The 17,550-nt window shown below is 37.7% G+C and overlaps 1 protein-coding gene across 3 annotated transcripts in view; it reads left to right on the top strand.

Moving 5' to 3' along the window:
- Positions 1 to 17,550, top strand: part of POU6F2 (POU class 6 homeobox 2) — a 323,386-nt gene that overhangs the window by 131,147 nt on the left and 174,689 nt on the right. For all 3 annotated transcript variants that reach the window (XM_058817082.1, XM_058817100.1, XM_058817090.1), the window contains exons 3-4: positions 4,264 to 4,355; positions 5,291 to 5,519. In XM_058817082.1, coding sequence (XP_058673065.1) covers positions 4,264 to 4,355; positions 5,291 to 5,519 — 321 coding nt within the window. The remainder of the gene's footprint in view (positions 1 to 4,263; positions 4,356 to 5,290; positions 5,520 to 17,550) is intronic.

Here is a 17,550-nt window from a genome sequence, read left to right as displayed (position 1 = left end):
CAGAGACCAGGTGAGAGGGGCAGCTGGGCCAGGCATTGCATCCAAGTGAGGATGCTGGGGAGCACGTGCAGGTTCACCTTGTCAGAACTGCTGCAGCCCTGGAGCAGCCAAGGACCTGCAGAGCAGTTTTGTGTTTTGACCCATGCCTTCCTGAACTGTGGCTCTAGAGCTGAGGAGATCAGCTAAATTGTGCTTATTTGAGAATCCATATTGGAGTCTCTTTTCCCAATTAGTTGTAAAGTGGGGCATTGGAGCATTCTCACCTTCACAGGGCACTGGAAGACACTAAGAACGGAGTTACCTGTTGTGTTGCTGAAAATGTGTAAGAAACAAAATGGAAGCAAACGATGGAAAGTCTTTTATAACCAGTACATTTACAGCTGTAATTTTGTATGAAGCTTTGTGGCCTTGAGATGTGGATTTTTTTTCTTCTGATGTTTCTCTCGTTGTTTTCTGTTTTCTAAACCAGATATTGTGCAACATGGCTTTTCACTTGTTTTGTGGAATTTTTTTCTCATTTTGATAAGGGGAGAAGAAGGTTGCCTTTGTTTTACTTAGCTTTATTTTAAATAATATTTTATTTTAAGAAGGCAATTTTAGAGTGTTTACAGTGCACTTCAATCCTTTTTTTTGTGTCATGCCCTTCCAGTCCCTTGGTGAGATGAGAGGTATGTATTATATAATTTATAATTAATTTATGATGAATCACGTATGATGAATACTCCTTATTAAATATTAAAGCCTTGCCTACAGTCGTGGCAGTACTATGGCAATGGCACTCCTGTCTGTTCATATGGCACAATTGAGCAAGCTCATTGACTTAGGCTGTGTTGTCAGGACTCATTCATTATAAGAGCCCTGCCTGAGCAAACAATGTTAAAGAGAATTGGTTCTCTTCTCAGAGTAGCAGCCCTGCTACTGCCTTCCCCCTGCTCCTTATGCACCAGGAGTCGGGGTTGTAATGAGGGTAGAATTTCTGCAAAACAGAGTTGCAAACAGAGAAGGTACTGCTGGTAGTTCCCCAGCTCCAAAGGGGTTGTTATAAGTCCTGGTTCCTTGCTGGCAGACCCCTCACTGACAGAAGGCTGAGCAGAGTTGGAGTTCAACCTACACGGGAGGTAACAGTAGGCCTGGATCAGACAAGTGGAAAATCTAGGCTAGATTTTGACAGTCCATTTTCATTACTGAGGACTGGAATTTGGACAAAGGGATAATTTACCTGCAGAGGTCGTTCCAGCATGTGGAATTAACCAACTCCCAAATAAACTCAGTAAAACATTGGCAAGAAACAGTGTAGGGGATTGTGTGCTGCCAGTTTAGGGCAGTTGGTCTTAATGAAGGCACTCTTCCAAATTCATAGTAATGAATCTCTGAAGCAGAATTAGTAGAGAAATCACCAATAGACAGAGCTCCCTGACTCCTCTGAAATCAGGGGAATCCCCCCAGTCAGAAACAAAAGGCAGAAAAGAAAAAGTAGCCTTCTAGCAATGTTTTGTGCTCTGCCTTGCCTTCTTCAGTGTTGACCTATGTGTGTCAGTGAATGCAGCATACAGCAAGGAAAAAATGCTGTCATTGTGTGATGCAACAAACATTACCCTGAAATTCTTGCTTCCCTGTATTTAGTGCCAGCCCAGCAGGGAGATTTTCTTGTACATTTTCTTGACTCTTAAGTGTCTGTTATAGCAGGTAGATTAGAAGGGGCAGGAGAGATCTGAGAATTTCAGTCAGAGAATACAGGATTATAATTTCATATAGGATGCCATATAAGACCACATGAAAGTGTATGCTGTTTTCTTGAGATGACTGCACCCTATGGGAACTGAATTAGGAGCAGCAGGCAGAGCATTTGAGCACTGAAATAAAAAAACCCAAAACAATCATCTGTGGTGTGACAGGAATGTAATCCTATGTGATTTCAATTAGTACAATGAAAAAGGAAAGCAGTGTAATTAATTTTGTCTTGATGGTCCAATATAACCAACTTGTGTTACATAAAGATTGTGTGATCAAATATTGAAAAATCATTATGGTACAGATAAAAGAAATCAGTGGTTCTTTGGATGGGCACCATGGAAAAAAGAATACTATAAAACAGGCATATTACTTCAGAACTTCTTACATATTTTCTGAGAGCTCAAGGTATAAAAATTGCAATAAAATCTAACTCTAACGCCTTTGGTTTTGTTTTTTTCCCAAAGATTTCATTAGATTATTTAATGATATGACATATTATCAGGAGCTTGTTTTAATATTGATTAAATCACACACATAGACAAAACTCACAGCCCTTAAAATAACATAAAACAAAATTGACTTATATTTGATCTTAATGGAGAGTGATACTTTCATTGGTATTGAGCCTTGGATCTAACGTCACTTTACACATACAGCTGTGAAGATTAAAAAAGAAAGACCACAACAGTATGTGGAAATTACCAAAGGAAAAATTATGCTTAGGAACATAGCACTTTATTTTGTATAGGAGGACAAAACACTGGGGAAACCCTGGTTTTGGTCTTAGGGGTGGCATCAGCACTAGAATTGCTCTGCATTTGAAAGAAACAGTTTTCACTGAATTGCGCATATCTAGTTATGCTTTTCTCTTTTCATTTAACTTGAATGAGTAAATTGCAGATAAAAAATTTAGTGTCTGTGTCTCTTTTTGCATGTTACTAGGCAATTTTTGAATCCTCATTGATTATAGTAGGTCAGCTTATTCTCATTATTAAATGACAATGGTCATTAAAATGGCAAACATATTTCTGTAGAATTCCCTTTATAAAATGTCAGCAAGTTTGTATGTTTTTATTAGTTCCAAATCAGATATTTCAACAGACCATTTGTAAGTATTCCCGGAGCAATGTCCATTTCTGAATTTTTAAGACCACACTAAGATATTACAAATTAATCAGATTTTCAGATTTCTGCATAATAAATCTGCACATTTATTGTTTAATCCAATTCTAAAATGCTGTTATGATTGACAGCTTGCTGTAGAGATGGGAGTCAATTGAATAATATGTAGCAGTCAATTTTATTTGAACCCTAATGTGGTGAAGGTGGGTTTTTTTCCACATTTCCATTATTTATAAGTTTTTCCCCTTGGAGAATATATAAAAGAATTTGTTTTAAATGAGCTGATAATACCCTCTTTAAAATTTATGACAGAATCGTATCCTTTTTCCTTACAGCACAAGGGTTTGCCAAGAAACTCTTTCTGAATTATCTTGCTATTCATAGGACAAACATTAGAAAAGACCGTCTTGTTAAGGTTTACTCAGAATGAAATTTCAGCCACTCATCAGAAAAAAAAACCCAAAACAGAAGTTATCATACCAGTCAGGATACCTGATGCCTTTGCCAGGGATTTCTTTATAAGAGACTACAGTACTCTTGAAGCTACATGTGATACTTGCTGTCATTCTTACAACCTCAATAATCAATGTGGGCCTGATCATCATCACTGAAAAGTTGGGAATCAGTTGAGCCCTTCACCCAGAGGAAATGGAGGATTGGGATCTAGTTTTTAAAACATCTTGGTACTTTCTTACAACTGATAGGATGTTTTTAATTTTCTTCCTCCCTTTCAAATGTGTATTGCAGATTTCAGCAAAATTTAGCAGGGCTGGACTGTGTTCTATGCTTAGCAAGTCATTAGCACCCAGCATCTTGTTTGATTGTTGGATATTGATCATCTCAATAAATGCTGGAAATCCTTGATTTTGCAGAATTTTTCTAATCCCCCACATGCAATTTAAAAAACAAGCTGTCATATGGAAGCATACTAGTTTTCATAGTGCCTTTTTATTGTGCATAGTACAGCATTTGCTGCCTCAGTAACTGACAAAAGAAAATACTTTATTAAGATAGAAAGTAGATGTGACTTGATTATTTTTCAGATAATTTTTGTTTTCAGAAATTGCAATGGCTGATGCTCACCTAAGCGTAAAAAATGCAGTTCCTACACACACGGAGTGCTCATGTGCTGTATGTAAATTGATGTATAATGCAACCCACATTAGCTGGGTTGATGATAGCTTCAGTTTCACTGCTGTCAGATTTCTGTAACTCTTTGAATGAGCTGGCTGGTCTGAATGAACGTTAGCATAATTTATGCAGCTGATAAGCAATTTGAGTGCTTGAGTTATTGATAAAGCACTTTAACATATCATTTTCAGCTTCATGTTATGTGACATCAGAGTAGAAGGTGATGTGGCAGTCCCCAGGCTTGATATTAAAGTCAGTCTGTTCTCTGAATTTCAGAGGCCAGAGGAAACACAGTGCTGCCTGATACAAGCCCAGCAGACCAGCACCAACCCAGTCAGTCCCATCCTGCATTCTCTGTTGGGCCTCAGGTCAGTATCTTTCCTTTCAACTAATTGAGATGTGCAATTTGGTGAACAATAAATAACTGTGACTGATCATCTTTGATATGTGTAATGTAGAAAATGTGAATCTCTTTGGCTGCGTTCAGTGGTACAAAAAGAGAATATGCATCATGTATATTTTGAAAGTCAAGTTTGGCAGGATTATATTTTGTTTGCTTTTCTAAAATAAAACCTAAGTTTTGCATATTTAGGAAGTTAAAATATTGTAATTTCTTATGTAAATTACTTCTGAAATTAATATAATAATTTAATATTGAAAATCTTATGCAATTTTAATGCAGAATTATTGTCTCTGACAGTTGTCTGTCACACAGAACTCCTGTATTAGTAAAGGTATTTCATTATCTTTTATATCAGATATTTCTTTTCTTTAGAGCAAAGTGTAGACAAAGTAGTATTGCATTTTATAAGACTTTAAAATATTTCCTATCCTACATCACAATTTTATCCAGGTTCAGCTATACTCTAAGAAGATACTCAATATTCTTCCACTTCCCAGGACAGTCTTGGTCCACAAAGCTTCTGGTAGCTGTCACTAGTGTTTTCTGCTGTTATCAATCAGTATACAGCCAGGAATTTTTGGGAAATGTTGGCATTTAAGTACTTGTAGGCTAAGTTGAATTACGTCTTCTTTCACTCATAAATTATTTTTGGTGTATGTGTAATGAATTTTCCAGTCTAGATTCAGCTGGGATTGCTACTATGCTGTTTGACTGAGGCTTACAGTTTCAGACTGTCATAGTTGTCAAAGTTTTCTGTGTTGGTGAAAATGTATGCTTTAAGATACTGGAAGCAGTGCATGTCTGTAATGGAACACGAAAGGATCTCAAGCAAGAAGGTTGAAAGTGTGTAATACTGAGTCATACGCACTGAAATAGGTTTGCATCTGTGGTTTCTTACAGCCACTACTGACAGCCCAACAGTTAGCCTCAGCAGTAGCAGGGGTGATGCCAGGAGGCACTCCAGCCCTGAATCAGCCAATCCTTATTCCTTTCAACATGGCTGGGCAGCTGGGGGGCCAGCAAGGACTCGTCCTGACTCTACCTACAGCAAATCTCACCAACATCCAAGGACTGGTAGCAGCGGCTGCAGCAGGAGGCATCATGACTTTGCCATTGCAAAATCTACAAGGTAAGTCATGTTCATAATTTTTCAAACAGGTTCTTTCACATGTTTTATGCCCTCTCTTTCTTTAAACTGAGTGATATCTTTTTCAAATTAAATGTTGCTCTCCGTGAATATTGAAAAGTAATACCTGGATTGTTTTTGAATGCTTGAGAGATACTTAAGGGCTATTTGCCTTTTTATAGAAACATATTGGAGTTTGCATCTTAGATTCTGTGGGTCAGTTATGCAAACCACTTGAATAACTCATTAGGTTTTTCTGTCATCAATGATCAATGTTCTCTACTCACAGATCACTTGGAGATTTCAAACTATAGAATAACAGAATCATAGAATATCAAGGGTTTGGAATGGACTTTAAGATCATCTAGTCGCAACACCACCTGCCATGGAGAGAGACACCTCCCCCTAGACCAGGTTGCTCAATGTTTTACCCAACTTGTCAAGGCTGGGACATCCCCAACCTCCTTTGGAAACATGTTCCACTGTCTTATCACCCTCCCAGCAATTTTTTTTTCCTAATATCTAAACTAAATTTTCCCTCTTTCTTTTTGTACCTATTATTCCTTGTCCTTCTATAGATCCTGGTGAGGAGTCCCTCTCCAGCTTTCTTGTGGAACCCCTTCAGATACTGGAAATTTGCCATAAGATCTCCATGTGATCTTCTCCAGGCTGAACAGCTCCTACTTTCTCAGCCTGTGTTCATAAGGGAGGTGCTCCAGTCCTCTTAAAAACTTCATGGTCCTCCCCTGGACTTGCTCCAACAGTTTCACATGTTTCTTATCTTGGGGACACCCAAGCTGTGCATACTCCAGGTGGGATGACATGTGAGCAGAGGGGCAGAATCACCTCCTTTGACCTCCTGGCCATGCTCCTTGTGATGCAGTCCAGGACTTGATTTGCTTTCTGAGCTGTGAGCACACACAGCAGGCTCATGTTGAGTTTTTCATCACCTGTCAGCCCCAGGCCTTTCTTACCAGGGTTGCTCCCAATCATTTCTCTGCCCAAGCCATTGGTGTGTCTGGGATTGCAGTGACCCAGGTGTAGGACCTTGCACTTTGCTATGTGGAACTTCATGAGGTTTGCTTCAGCCCACATCTCAAACTTGTCAAGGTCCCTCTGAGACCATTATTCCTTCCCTCCAAGCAAGTTGACTGCAACACACAACTTGTTTCACCACTTTTGATTAAAGCAACTGTATGATTAGAGGCAAAATACAGTATTGCATGAAAATATCTTTTTATAAAATTTAGAATAAAATCAGAGTTTTCTCATCTGTCATCCATGCCCTAGATATATGTTTTTGTTCTTGCTGTGGGAGGTCTGCTTTATCAGTAAGGTTCTGCCATCCTCTTTCAAGTTGTGGAGAGAGTTGCATGACTCCAAAGTAACTAGGAAAAAGTTAATGTCTGTATGTATCCTCTCTATTGTCTGAGCTGTACCATGCTTGCAATGGTTCTACCCTGAGGGATCTGCTACATTTTCCCTGTGGTCTAAAATCAGACTGAAAGCAGTTCTATAAGATCCCTTTTTTCCCCTGTTCAATCAGTGTGTCTGACACTGTTAGGAACAGTACTCAGTTCAAGTACATATGATATGAAATACAGATGTATTTATTTACCATTCCTAACTATGTTGATATTTCTCAAAATGTAGTTGCTTCTGAATAGAATGGAACAAAATATAGCAAGATTAAGTGTTAGCCAATATCTTACAACAGAATTGTGTAGTTTTAATGGATGAGGACAGTAAAGGAAGTGATAGTCCAGTGTGAAAGTGATGAAGGTGTGAGCAGGAAGTGTAAAAAGGAAGCTTTAACTCATTTATTTATTATTTCTTTCCAATGTAAATGGTACGAAACATTTTCCTCCAACAAAATGGTAATTTAAAAAAATTAATCCTCTGCACTGTGCCCTAAATACCTTTTAGTCATTAAACTCTGGTGGCTGCTGATTACCAGATGCATTATTTGAGGCACCAGATCCTACAGGTGGTCAAATAGAGAAAACAAAGAGACAGCTCTTGTGTTGAACAAACTCTCTTACAAAGCACATGCATAGTACTCTCACCTGTTGGGAGCAACTACTTGCCTTTACCTTGTGCATGTTTTAAAGTTTAATGTCAACAGACCTCTCTTATCATAGTTGTAAATGGTTTTCACTTTAATGTTTAAAATAATGTCTCTCTCATACCATTAAGCTGCACCAAAGAACCTGTCATTCATAAATGATAGATGAAAAGGACACACTAATGCACAAATTTTGCTTGTTTAAAATTTGAGAGTGCATGTAAAGTAGGAATGGGAGATTAAAAAAATAATGCAAGAACAGGAGCGGGTAAAAGCAGATATAACAAAGTGAAGGGGAAGTAGCTTTTTAGCGTAGGTGGATGATGAAATCTTAATGAAGAAACAGGCATTATAAAAATGTATCCTTCCACTCTGGAGTGCTCCAGGTTAGAGTTGCTGGGTATGTAGTATTATAAATAAACATAAGCCTGTGCAGTTCTTACGTCATTTATTCATCCCAGGTTGCAAAACTGGAGGGTAGGGATTACGCCAGGCAACCTTTGCTCTTTCGTTTAGCCATGGATGTCTAATTGCTAGCTAAAAGATGTAACTTTGCTGCCAAATAAATTTTGCAAGCAATGACCTTAGGAGATGAAAAGGTTTCCTTTATAATCTTTACAGGTAGCTAGAAGCCTGGGATCAAATAGGGACTTGCAGGAGCAGCAGGTTCAGTTCCCTGTCTATGAACACAATCACACCCTCCATAATGTATCTGAAAGGAATAAATCTCATGAATTTATTTAGTTGTGTTGCCGTTTGTTGTCTTCCCTACCTTTCCTTCCCGATCACCCAAGCAAGTGCTACTGCCTGCCCTCAGTTTCTGGAAGTGAAACTGATACACAAGGCAGCAAAGTAACCTGGTCAAGATAGCTCCTACTTTCCTGAGTCATAGCTGAAAACTGCCATTGCTTGCTCTGTAGCCCACTGTCTAATGCATGCATGAATGAAGATAGGAATCAGGTGAGAGTGTTGTGTGGTATCATCAGTTCCACTGAGTCTGACTGACTTCTGGTCCCTGGTTTTTTGGGAAGTTTTCTTGTTTTGTTTTTTTTTTTTTTTTTGGTGTTTTTTGTTTGTTTGTTTGTTTGTTAGTTTTTGTTTGGTTTTTGTTGTTGTTGTTTTTTGTGGTTGGTTGAAAATAATCATAGAATGTGCATTCTCTTTTGTAGACATTTTTATAGGTATACTCATAAAAGCCCATGCTTGAACACAGTTTGGTAATTCTTGCTCTTTTGGTGAAATCAGACACTTATCACCAGTTTCCATCTCCTAACCTCACTGTAGCATGGCCAACTTAGATAATGGGATGACATGTTTTCATGCTGTTTTCCAACTGTCTTAATAATCCTGTCATCACATCTGCTGTTCCTGAATTTTCAATGAGGTCAAGCATAGATGTCCACAGCTCCTGTGAGCTGGGTCTTCTACTGTTTTTCTTCTTTTGTAAGTAAACTTCTGAAACTCTTCATGGCAAACTACCCCAGCTAGGTAACTCAAAAGATACCCTTAAAACTTTTTGAATAATGTATGAATTCAGAAAAGGTCTGATCTGACAGAGTACTTGAATTCATACTGAATGTTGATCAAGGGAGTAATTCTTACTATATTTTTTGTGTGCCACATACATGTTTAAATGATTTTCTTCTGAGGAACTTTCAGGTCCGGTTCAGGGTGATAAGTATGAAATCTCCGAGTGCCTAGATAAAACAATGAAAATTCTTGTTTTTGAAAAGAGAAAAGAGTACTCAGTGATAGGAATCACAGAGAAGATATATTAAGCACATAAAATGAGAAATCAAGAGTTTATTTCAAAATGGAGCAATTAATGATTGCTCACACAGTATAAATTAGTGATAATGCTTATACTTCACTTGCCAGTTATAAAAAATATTTTTCTCCCAAATGTGTTTGTCTTAACTTATATGGTCCTGATCCACCAATAAGTTGATAGGAATTAGACCAAACCTCTTCCAAAATGTCTTTTCTTCTTCTTCTACATACTTGATTATTCTCTTTCTGCTCATTACAGCCTGGCATTTGCCACATACACCGCTGTACTGTATCAAATACATCCAGCGTAGGCAAACAGAAGGAACAGAGGTGAATGTGTAAATTCTTGCTGTGAAACTTAGGAAAATATGTTTTCCCTGGCTTCAGTAAGCAAATTTCATATGCACAACTAATATGCAAATAATACAATTCACTGAGATGGAAGAGGGTGGCAGAATAAAAGTATCTACCTTAGTAGAAACAGAAATCTCTGAAGAAATCCCTGAACATAACACCTGTGGAATTTTGAGTTTTCATCGACAGATCTTTGAAGAAAACAGTAAAATCAGCAACAATAACTTTTTAGTGTAATCCACTAAAAGCACTGAAGATAAAAGTTTAAAAACTATCCATAAAATATGACATCCCAAGAAACTTACACACATGTTTTCCACTCATCATTTCTTAGAAATGGAATATAGGTGGAATATAGCCATGCTTTCCTAAAATTTTGCAGGTGTCACAACAATTATGACATTGTGAGAAGGACAAAATGAGGCAGGTGCTCCACAAGACAGTGTGTTTCCTCTCTTCTGCTCTTAGTTCATTGGTTCTTGGCCTGCTTTTATTGACTTAATGCAGAAAGTAGTCTGACAGCTTCTCTCTTAGTCATCCAAACTGGTGATTGTAAGTACACATCTTCCTGTCTTCAGGAAACTTTTCTATGGGCTGAGCAGTTTGAGTTTTTGCATCTCTTTTCCAGGTTAGATTTCTTTCATTTTTGGGAGGACTATGTTCTTTTTTTCTAAATTTAGTTATCCTTCTCAAGAGACTCTCCAAGGGACTAGTAGCTGCTTAATCTCAGAGTATTCAGTAATGCCTGGGAGCTGATATTCATGAAAAGACATTCTCTCCTTAAGCCCATCTGATTTTTATGTTTCAGTGTAATATTTTTGTATAGCTGAACAAGAAACCTTTTGGGTTCAGGAGCTGAGTTTGTTCTGACTTCTTTTCTTTATGTTATTTTAACCCTGTGAATTTCCTGTTGACATAACTGAAAAATGGGGAGGCATTCCAGGTCCTGGGGAGTTGTTAACCTCTGTCCTCTCTTTTTAGTCTCTTTTCCATGACAACCAAAGCAGATTTAGCTAAAAGGTTAACATATTTTAGCTATTCTTTTAGTATAGCATATATGATTGAAATTAGACAATGTGTTGGTTTTGCATCACAGAAGTGATGTTTTGGGAGAGGCTGTTGGCAGTTTCTTCCATGTCTGATCAGAAACCAACCTGTGGTTGGCTTTGGACACTGACAAGCTGTTGAACCACTGGAAAGCTGTACACACTTCTGAGAAGAACACATGTTAAAGAGGAAAGAAAGTGTTTTGTCTTTGTCCTAATCCTATCTCACAAGGAGAAATGAATAAGTACATTCTAATGAGAACACTAGTGATTGACCAACCCTAAACCCACCATAGGCAGTGGTTTTTGTCAGCTCACTGCTGGGTGCTCACTCACCATGGATAACAGTCTAGGAGTGAGTCTCTCTGCAAAGGGCTGGTCCAAGTATATTTTATCACACAGCAATGGCACATCAGTGTTTTAGATATATGTGCCAATACAGAGAGAGGATGACACTGGAAGCTTAAAAGAAATCAACAAGCTGGAGACTGTAGCCTCATGGCACTGAAACTTTCTGTATTTTATTTCCACTACCCATTGTACTGATCCATGAGTGGATGTCAATAATTTATTTACAAGTCAAACTTTCTCAGTCTTGAGTCATGAAAGAAATGAGAACAAACTATCTCTCTAAATCACTAGTGAAAGGCTTCAGTGCTGAAAGGAAGTCTTGCATAGCTGAAAATGTGAAATCATTAAATTACATTATTTAAACAGCAGCAGGTCATATTTTAGCAGCAATACAATGGAAGGGGAAATGTATTAAACACCTTGAGAGATAAGAGGCAGCCATTAAAATGCACTGATATGGGTTACAGTTGACATAGATAATGATAAAAAAAAATAAGAAGGCTTTTTTTACTATGGAGATCAGTCAAAAAGAATGTTAGGTAAAGACAATAGTAACAAAAATAAAAAACCCTATTGTTTACATTTATTAGGTCTTGTTTCCTCTGAACAGAGATTTGTATTATTAATTGTACGACAGATAAAGTAAATATGCTCTGTCTCCATTGCTGCATGTACACACACCTTAAAAATCAGAAATCAGAGAGAGATGAAAAACAAAAAAGAGACAGAAAAGAAGCAAACTACAATCTTCAATTTCTTACTGATCTAGAGTCCAAATTCCAGTTTCTTAGAACATTTTTCCCTTTTAACTAAAGTGATGCAGTCCCTATTCATTTGTATTCCCCTTCAAGTAACATGAAATAGCTTTCAGAGTCTACAGAAAGGCAGTGTTTCACTTATGTATTTTAATGAGCACCAATGTCAGTAATAATCAAAATGATGTTTCACTTAGAGGAATAGTTTATTCCCAGGTACTTTTGCAGTGTACTAACATAACCAGAACATGAATGACAAGAACCAAGAAGAAGTGCTGCACTCATAGCAATTTCTGTGAAGCCCTCAAACCAAATATATCTCCCCTCTCACTGTATGAATGCTGCACAAAATGCAGTCACTGTGAAGGGCTCACTTGCACAAAGAAGGGGATAGCCAACCCTCAAGACAAACCTCCCTAGCACAGTACATGGACAGAAATAAAACAAATGTGAGCATCCATAAGCACACCGTGGCATGCACAGAGTGTCTATGGATTAGCAGCTGCTACAGCAGGTTTCCTCAGGCTATCAGCTGTATCCCATCCACACTGTTGTAGGATAACTGAACTAATATGCAGGGATCCCTGAAGATGAGCTGTCTCTGCTGGGTCTCCCAGGAAATGTACTTTTAAAGAAGGCCTAACATTTGCTTTTGGAAGAAAGGACAAAATCTGTTTTTTGACAGTAGTATTAGCAAGAATCTAACTGGGTTGTTTGTTTATTTGTTTTGTTTTTTTCCCCATAACACAAGGCTTCTCCTGTGCGAATGCATTGGCCCCATGTTAATTGCTCATCTTATTCAGTGGCAAATTGCTGCCTTCAGAGAGCAAACGTGAAAGGTTCAAGTCTTTATTAGTTACTAGCTGTTTATTGATCAGTCCCAGACTGTTAGCTATTTGTTGTCTGGTTTCTCTGCCCCATAAGTTAAAAGCCTACCACCAGAGGCATTAAAATGCAGTAGTCTTAATGCTCTGTTGATCTCCACCCAAAACAGACATGCCTTTTTTTTTTTTTTTGGCTACTGATGGTTATGGAACATTGGTGAGAAGTAATGATGTGATGCAGATCAAATTCTGAAATCAAAATGTTTGCACCTACTTAAACATTGCAGGCCAAGTACCGGCAAAGTCTAAATTTCCAGACTTTTATGCCAAGAAGCAGATGGGAAAGATGGAAGTAGTCTGCACCTCCTCACCCTCCCTGAAGTTTTCACCAAAACCCCATTGATGAATTATTCTTTGGCAGGCATGACCATTAAGCTAGGAGTTGTGGTGTGATTGGTATGCAAGACTTGGTCGTTTTGGGAATGTACACCTTTATTGAGCCCTGACTCAGACTGATACTACTCCTGGCAAGAATATTCTGTGTGCAGGATTATAAATGAAATTTCCATCAACCAGAACATGGGTGCATTTTAATGCTGCGTTTAAAGTATATCTTTGCACCTGTTTTGAGAAGCCTTTAATCTTCTCTTGAATTTAGACCGTGACAATTTAAATTAACGTAGAGAAAGCTCATTCCAATAATGTGAAGCACTCAGCTTACTGTAATCCGACAAAGTCAAGAAATTTCAAAATCTAGTGAAAAACCTAGATAGTGTTTGTCACTATGTTCCTCACCTCTGCATTTTCGCACATGTGCTACATGCAGTAGTGAATCACATGCAAACAGCCTAGATCACATAAAAACTGATGGGCACATCTATATGAATGTAGGATTCTTATGCTGGTCCAAGGCTCTCTACTTCAATAGAGAGAGATGTAAAAAGATTACCACAATGGATTTGCAACCTTCACTCTTAATATTCTTGCCTTAGTAGGTTTAAGTCAGACATTTATAGTATTTGTGGTTTAATTTCCTTTGTTTTTCCATGGTATTTGTTTTAATAAAATCACTATGATTCATGCTTTAAAAACTCCCTGGACACAGATTGGTGTTCCTGATTCAGCAGTGAGATTGTAATCAAGGACATTTACATTTAGGGACTCATAAAAACAACAAAGTCTTTACTGACCAACAGGGTAGTGTGAATTTTGAATGCATGGAACATACAAATTAAATGCCTGAGAACCAATTTTTTTTAATGAAATTCCTTTAATGTCTATGTGGTTCTGTACCACAGAACCATACCTCTTTATGGAGACCTCCTATTCTTTTTTGTCATGGAAAAATCTGAAGGTATCTTATGACTTTCTCATTAAAATCTTAAATTTTTTGCATCTTTAATTTTTTGTTTTTAATTTGAGAAAAAAATCTGTCTGCCACTGAGATTTCCTCATAAATGGGAACAGAATCTACCTGGTAACATCAGAAATTATAAAAGTGAAACTTCCTCCTATTTTCTTGTCCCCAAACCTCTGTGGAATCTTATGTCCTTTGGGTAGAAAGTTGTTCTCATGAAAATCTTGAGGCCTCAATTTCATTTTCCTGAAGCTGCCTTTACTCCTTGAATGTTCCATCTTTGCAAGCTGGTTACTCTGACAGATGTAGCAGAGAGCACAGACCTGAGACCTGTATTCTTGCTCTGCACTTTGGCCCAGGTGTTCCATATGATGGAGGACAAGTCAAGCACATTTTTTTGAAGTCTTCCCACCTGTAAACAAATGTGTAGACAGTTAGCAGTTATGCTTTTCCTACAGAGTGGCTTAAATCACTACTGTTAGATGCCTGGAGTTCCTCACACATAGCTAGATCTAAATGTCCTAAACTCCTAGATCTTATTCTGGTCCATAGACATAAATGACCCTAGGCTCTTTTTTTCAGAACTTGTAAAAATAAGGCAAATTTTCCTTATTTTTGGATCTAAAGTAACGTTTTCCAGCTCATAGAAGTACTGGGGTTTTCAACCCAGGTCAATAAGTTCCAGCACCATACAGGCTCTTAGATGATGGCCTGCTATAATTTTTTGTTTGTTTGTTTGCTTTTAGCATAAATATTGCTTTTAAACTTAATCATCTGTAGACTTGACATATCTTAGAGACTCTTTTTTCACTTATTGACACCCTGAAAGTTGTTTCTTTTATCTTTGTTATTTTTAAAAGGATAAAATCTCTCAAGAACAAATTTTGAACCTGTTTTCTGAAAACTGTAAAGTCTAACATCTGAACAGAACGATCACTTTCAGCATCTCTGTTCAAGATTCTGGCTTTTCTTTTCCCAAAGCAGTGCGTGTGAACTGTAAAAGAAGAATGTGGATCCCCCGCTCCCCCTTTCCCAGCACTGCAGCATCTTGAAAAAAATATTCAGTTCCCCAACTGCACACCTTTCATTTTACTGGTAACCAAATCACTTCTTTGCATATTTGTTTTACTCTGCTTTAGCAAGTGTGGTTGTTCATGTTACATTTGTCTAACATGAGCACCTTTGCCAGTTGTAAACAAAATTAAAAACATATACTATTTTCTCCATTTCTCAAAATAATATAATTGGTTCTAAGTGTAAGACTTATTAAGTGTATCTTTATGCATTTATGTTCCCATGAGTGCTATTACTTTAAATTTTTTTAGTGATATTTATGTATATTCAATGTTCAACATCAGATAATTTGAGTTTCCTGTGTTTGTAAGATAACTCACAAGGGACAAAGTTGTATTAAATAAATAATACGGATAAATTTTATACTACCATATATTTCAAAGCTAATGCAGCTAACTTTCAGTGGAATGGTAACATAAGACACAGTGCCATAATATGATTGATTTGTTTTGACAGCAGCCAAATAATTGAGAGTGAAAGGTGTCAGCACAGATGAAATATTGTGTAAGCCACATTCAGAAGGCAACCCCAGCAGCAATAGCAACTGGAGTTTTATTTCCTTTGATATCACACTGTTACTCACTTCCAGTTTATTATAAAACCATGAAAGGTATGCAGCTTTACATATGATGGAGGCTTTTATGGAAAGGATAGAAACAAAAGTTTGTCAGGTACTTGAGCAATAGATACTGACAAAGGGATTTATGATACAAGGATAAATTATCTTAATCTTTCCCATTAGTTTTCTTTCTTATTTTAAATACTTTTTGCAGCCTACTCCTTATCTGACATCTTAGGTCTAGATTGGAGGGTAAGTGATTCCCTCCAGAGCAGCCAGTCTATGGATTGCTTGGCAGGGGATTGCTGCAAAAACAGTGCTGCAATTACCCTCCCCAGCAGTGAAACTTAGTTTTAGTTCACCTCTTTTGCACAGCAAACTCTATAACTATACACTTTCTGGCTGAGACAGGGTATGGCTTGTATGTTTGCATCATGGCATCCAACTGCACTGCAAGGATTACAAAGAACTGTACATCTTTTGAGTCCAGGAGACTGCAAGTGTACAAGTAACCTATTGCAGAAGGTAGCCAAGTAGACCAGATGGAATAATGCCTGAACATGTAACATGAAGAAAACCTCAAAATTCCTCTACACGTGCATACATACTACATTCCAGAACCAAGTGGAGAATCACTTTCGAAAGTGAAAATCACTTTTGGGCTTTCTTAAAAGTACATTGAACAAGGGACTACGGCGTGCTTGTAAAAACCCAAGCTGTAAAGCTTTCTTTGTCCTGAAGAGTGATTGATTTTAGAGGCAGCGAGGCTCCAAGGTACAGATTTGAATTGAAATTTATATGTCCTGCCTTTCATTTCAGAAGTGCTCCACTAAGACACAATCTGATGTGAATGACAAGGGTTCTCAGTAATGAGCTCTTGCTCATGCAAAACAAAACAAACTATGACAACCATCATGTTAACAAGATCAGGAACCCTTGTGGCTTTGTAATGTAGCATCTAATCTATATCTATATCTATACCTATACAAATATAATTATTTTTCTTGGAAAAAAGTAAATAACAGAATGGGATGAGATTTTCAATACAGATCAATTTATACACAGTCCCATTCTACTTGCATTCTTTTTGTCTCCTGATCTGGTAATTTCATAAATGGCATGGTGGAGATTGGAAACTGAGGCTAAAAAGCCTAGACCTACTGTTATTAATAAAGGAAAAGTTTTCATTGAAGTGGTGTAGGAAGTCAGGAAGTAAACCACTGTTCATAAAATATATCTTACTGCAGAGCCAGCTGTATCTACTGAAGTATTTTGTTTAAAACAGGTACAGCAGACTCGAAAATAAGCCTTGAGTTTTCACCATTTTTCTCCTGTTTGACCTGTGTGGACAAGACTTCTTCTGGAGAAAACTAAACTCAGAATTCCACTACAAGTGCATACCTACTACATTTCAGAGCCAAGTGGAGATACAAAGGACCAAACCAACAACTGGCCCTTTGGACAGCTTCAAGACCCATACGCTCAGTGCAAAGCAGAGTAAATACTGTCCAAAGAAGAAACCCTGAATTGCAAGTAGAGGGAATGAGAGGGACTTACAACCAGTAGATTCCATCTAGTCATCTTCTCATACTGCAGGAAATTACTTGCTAACGTTGATGCTTCGGGAAGAAGCGATTTGTGACTATTGTACATGCAATGAAAACAAAACCTCATTGCTTATGATTCAGAGCAATATAATTTAGGTAGAGGCTTCTCTTAGAGCACTGAGTGCCCAAGTAGCAGGGCCGTGTGACATATGTAATGACTAGATCTCTGCCATTAGAACCTGCAGTTAAGATTAGCTTGGTAGGTCTGATTTTAGCCAGCAGCAGCTATAATGCCCTCTTCAGTAATTGAAGACAGAATGCTGAATGCGGAA

This window comes from Ammospiza caudacuta, chromosome 1, assembly GCF_027887145.1.
Source record: "Ammospiza caudacuta isolate bAmmCau1 chromosome 1, bAmmCau1.pri, whole genome shotgun sequence".
In the NCBI taxonomy this organism is placed as follows: Eukaryota; Metazoa; Chordata; class Aves; order Passeriformes; family Passerellidae; genus Ammospiza; species Ammospiza caudacuta.
Note: the sequence above shows the minus strand (reverse complement) of the source record. Positions and strands in the feature narration are given on the sequence as shown.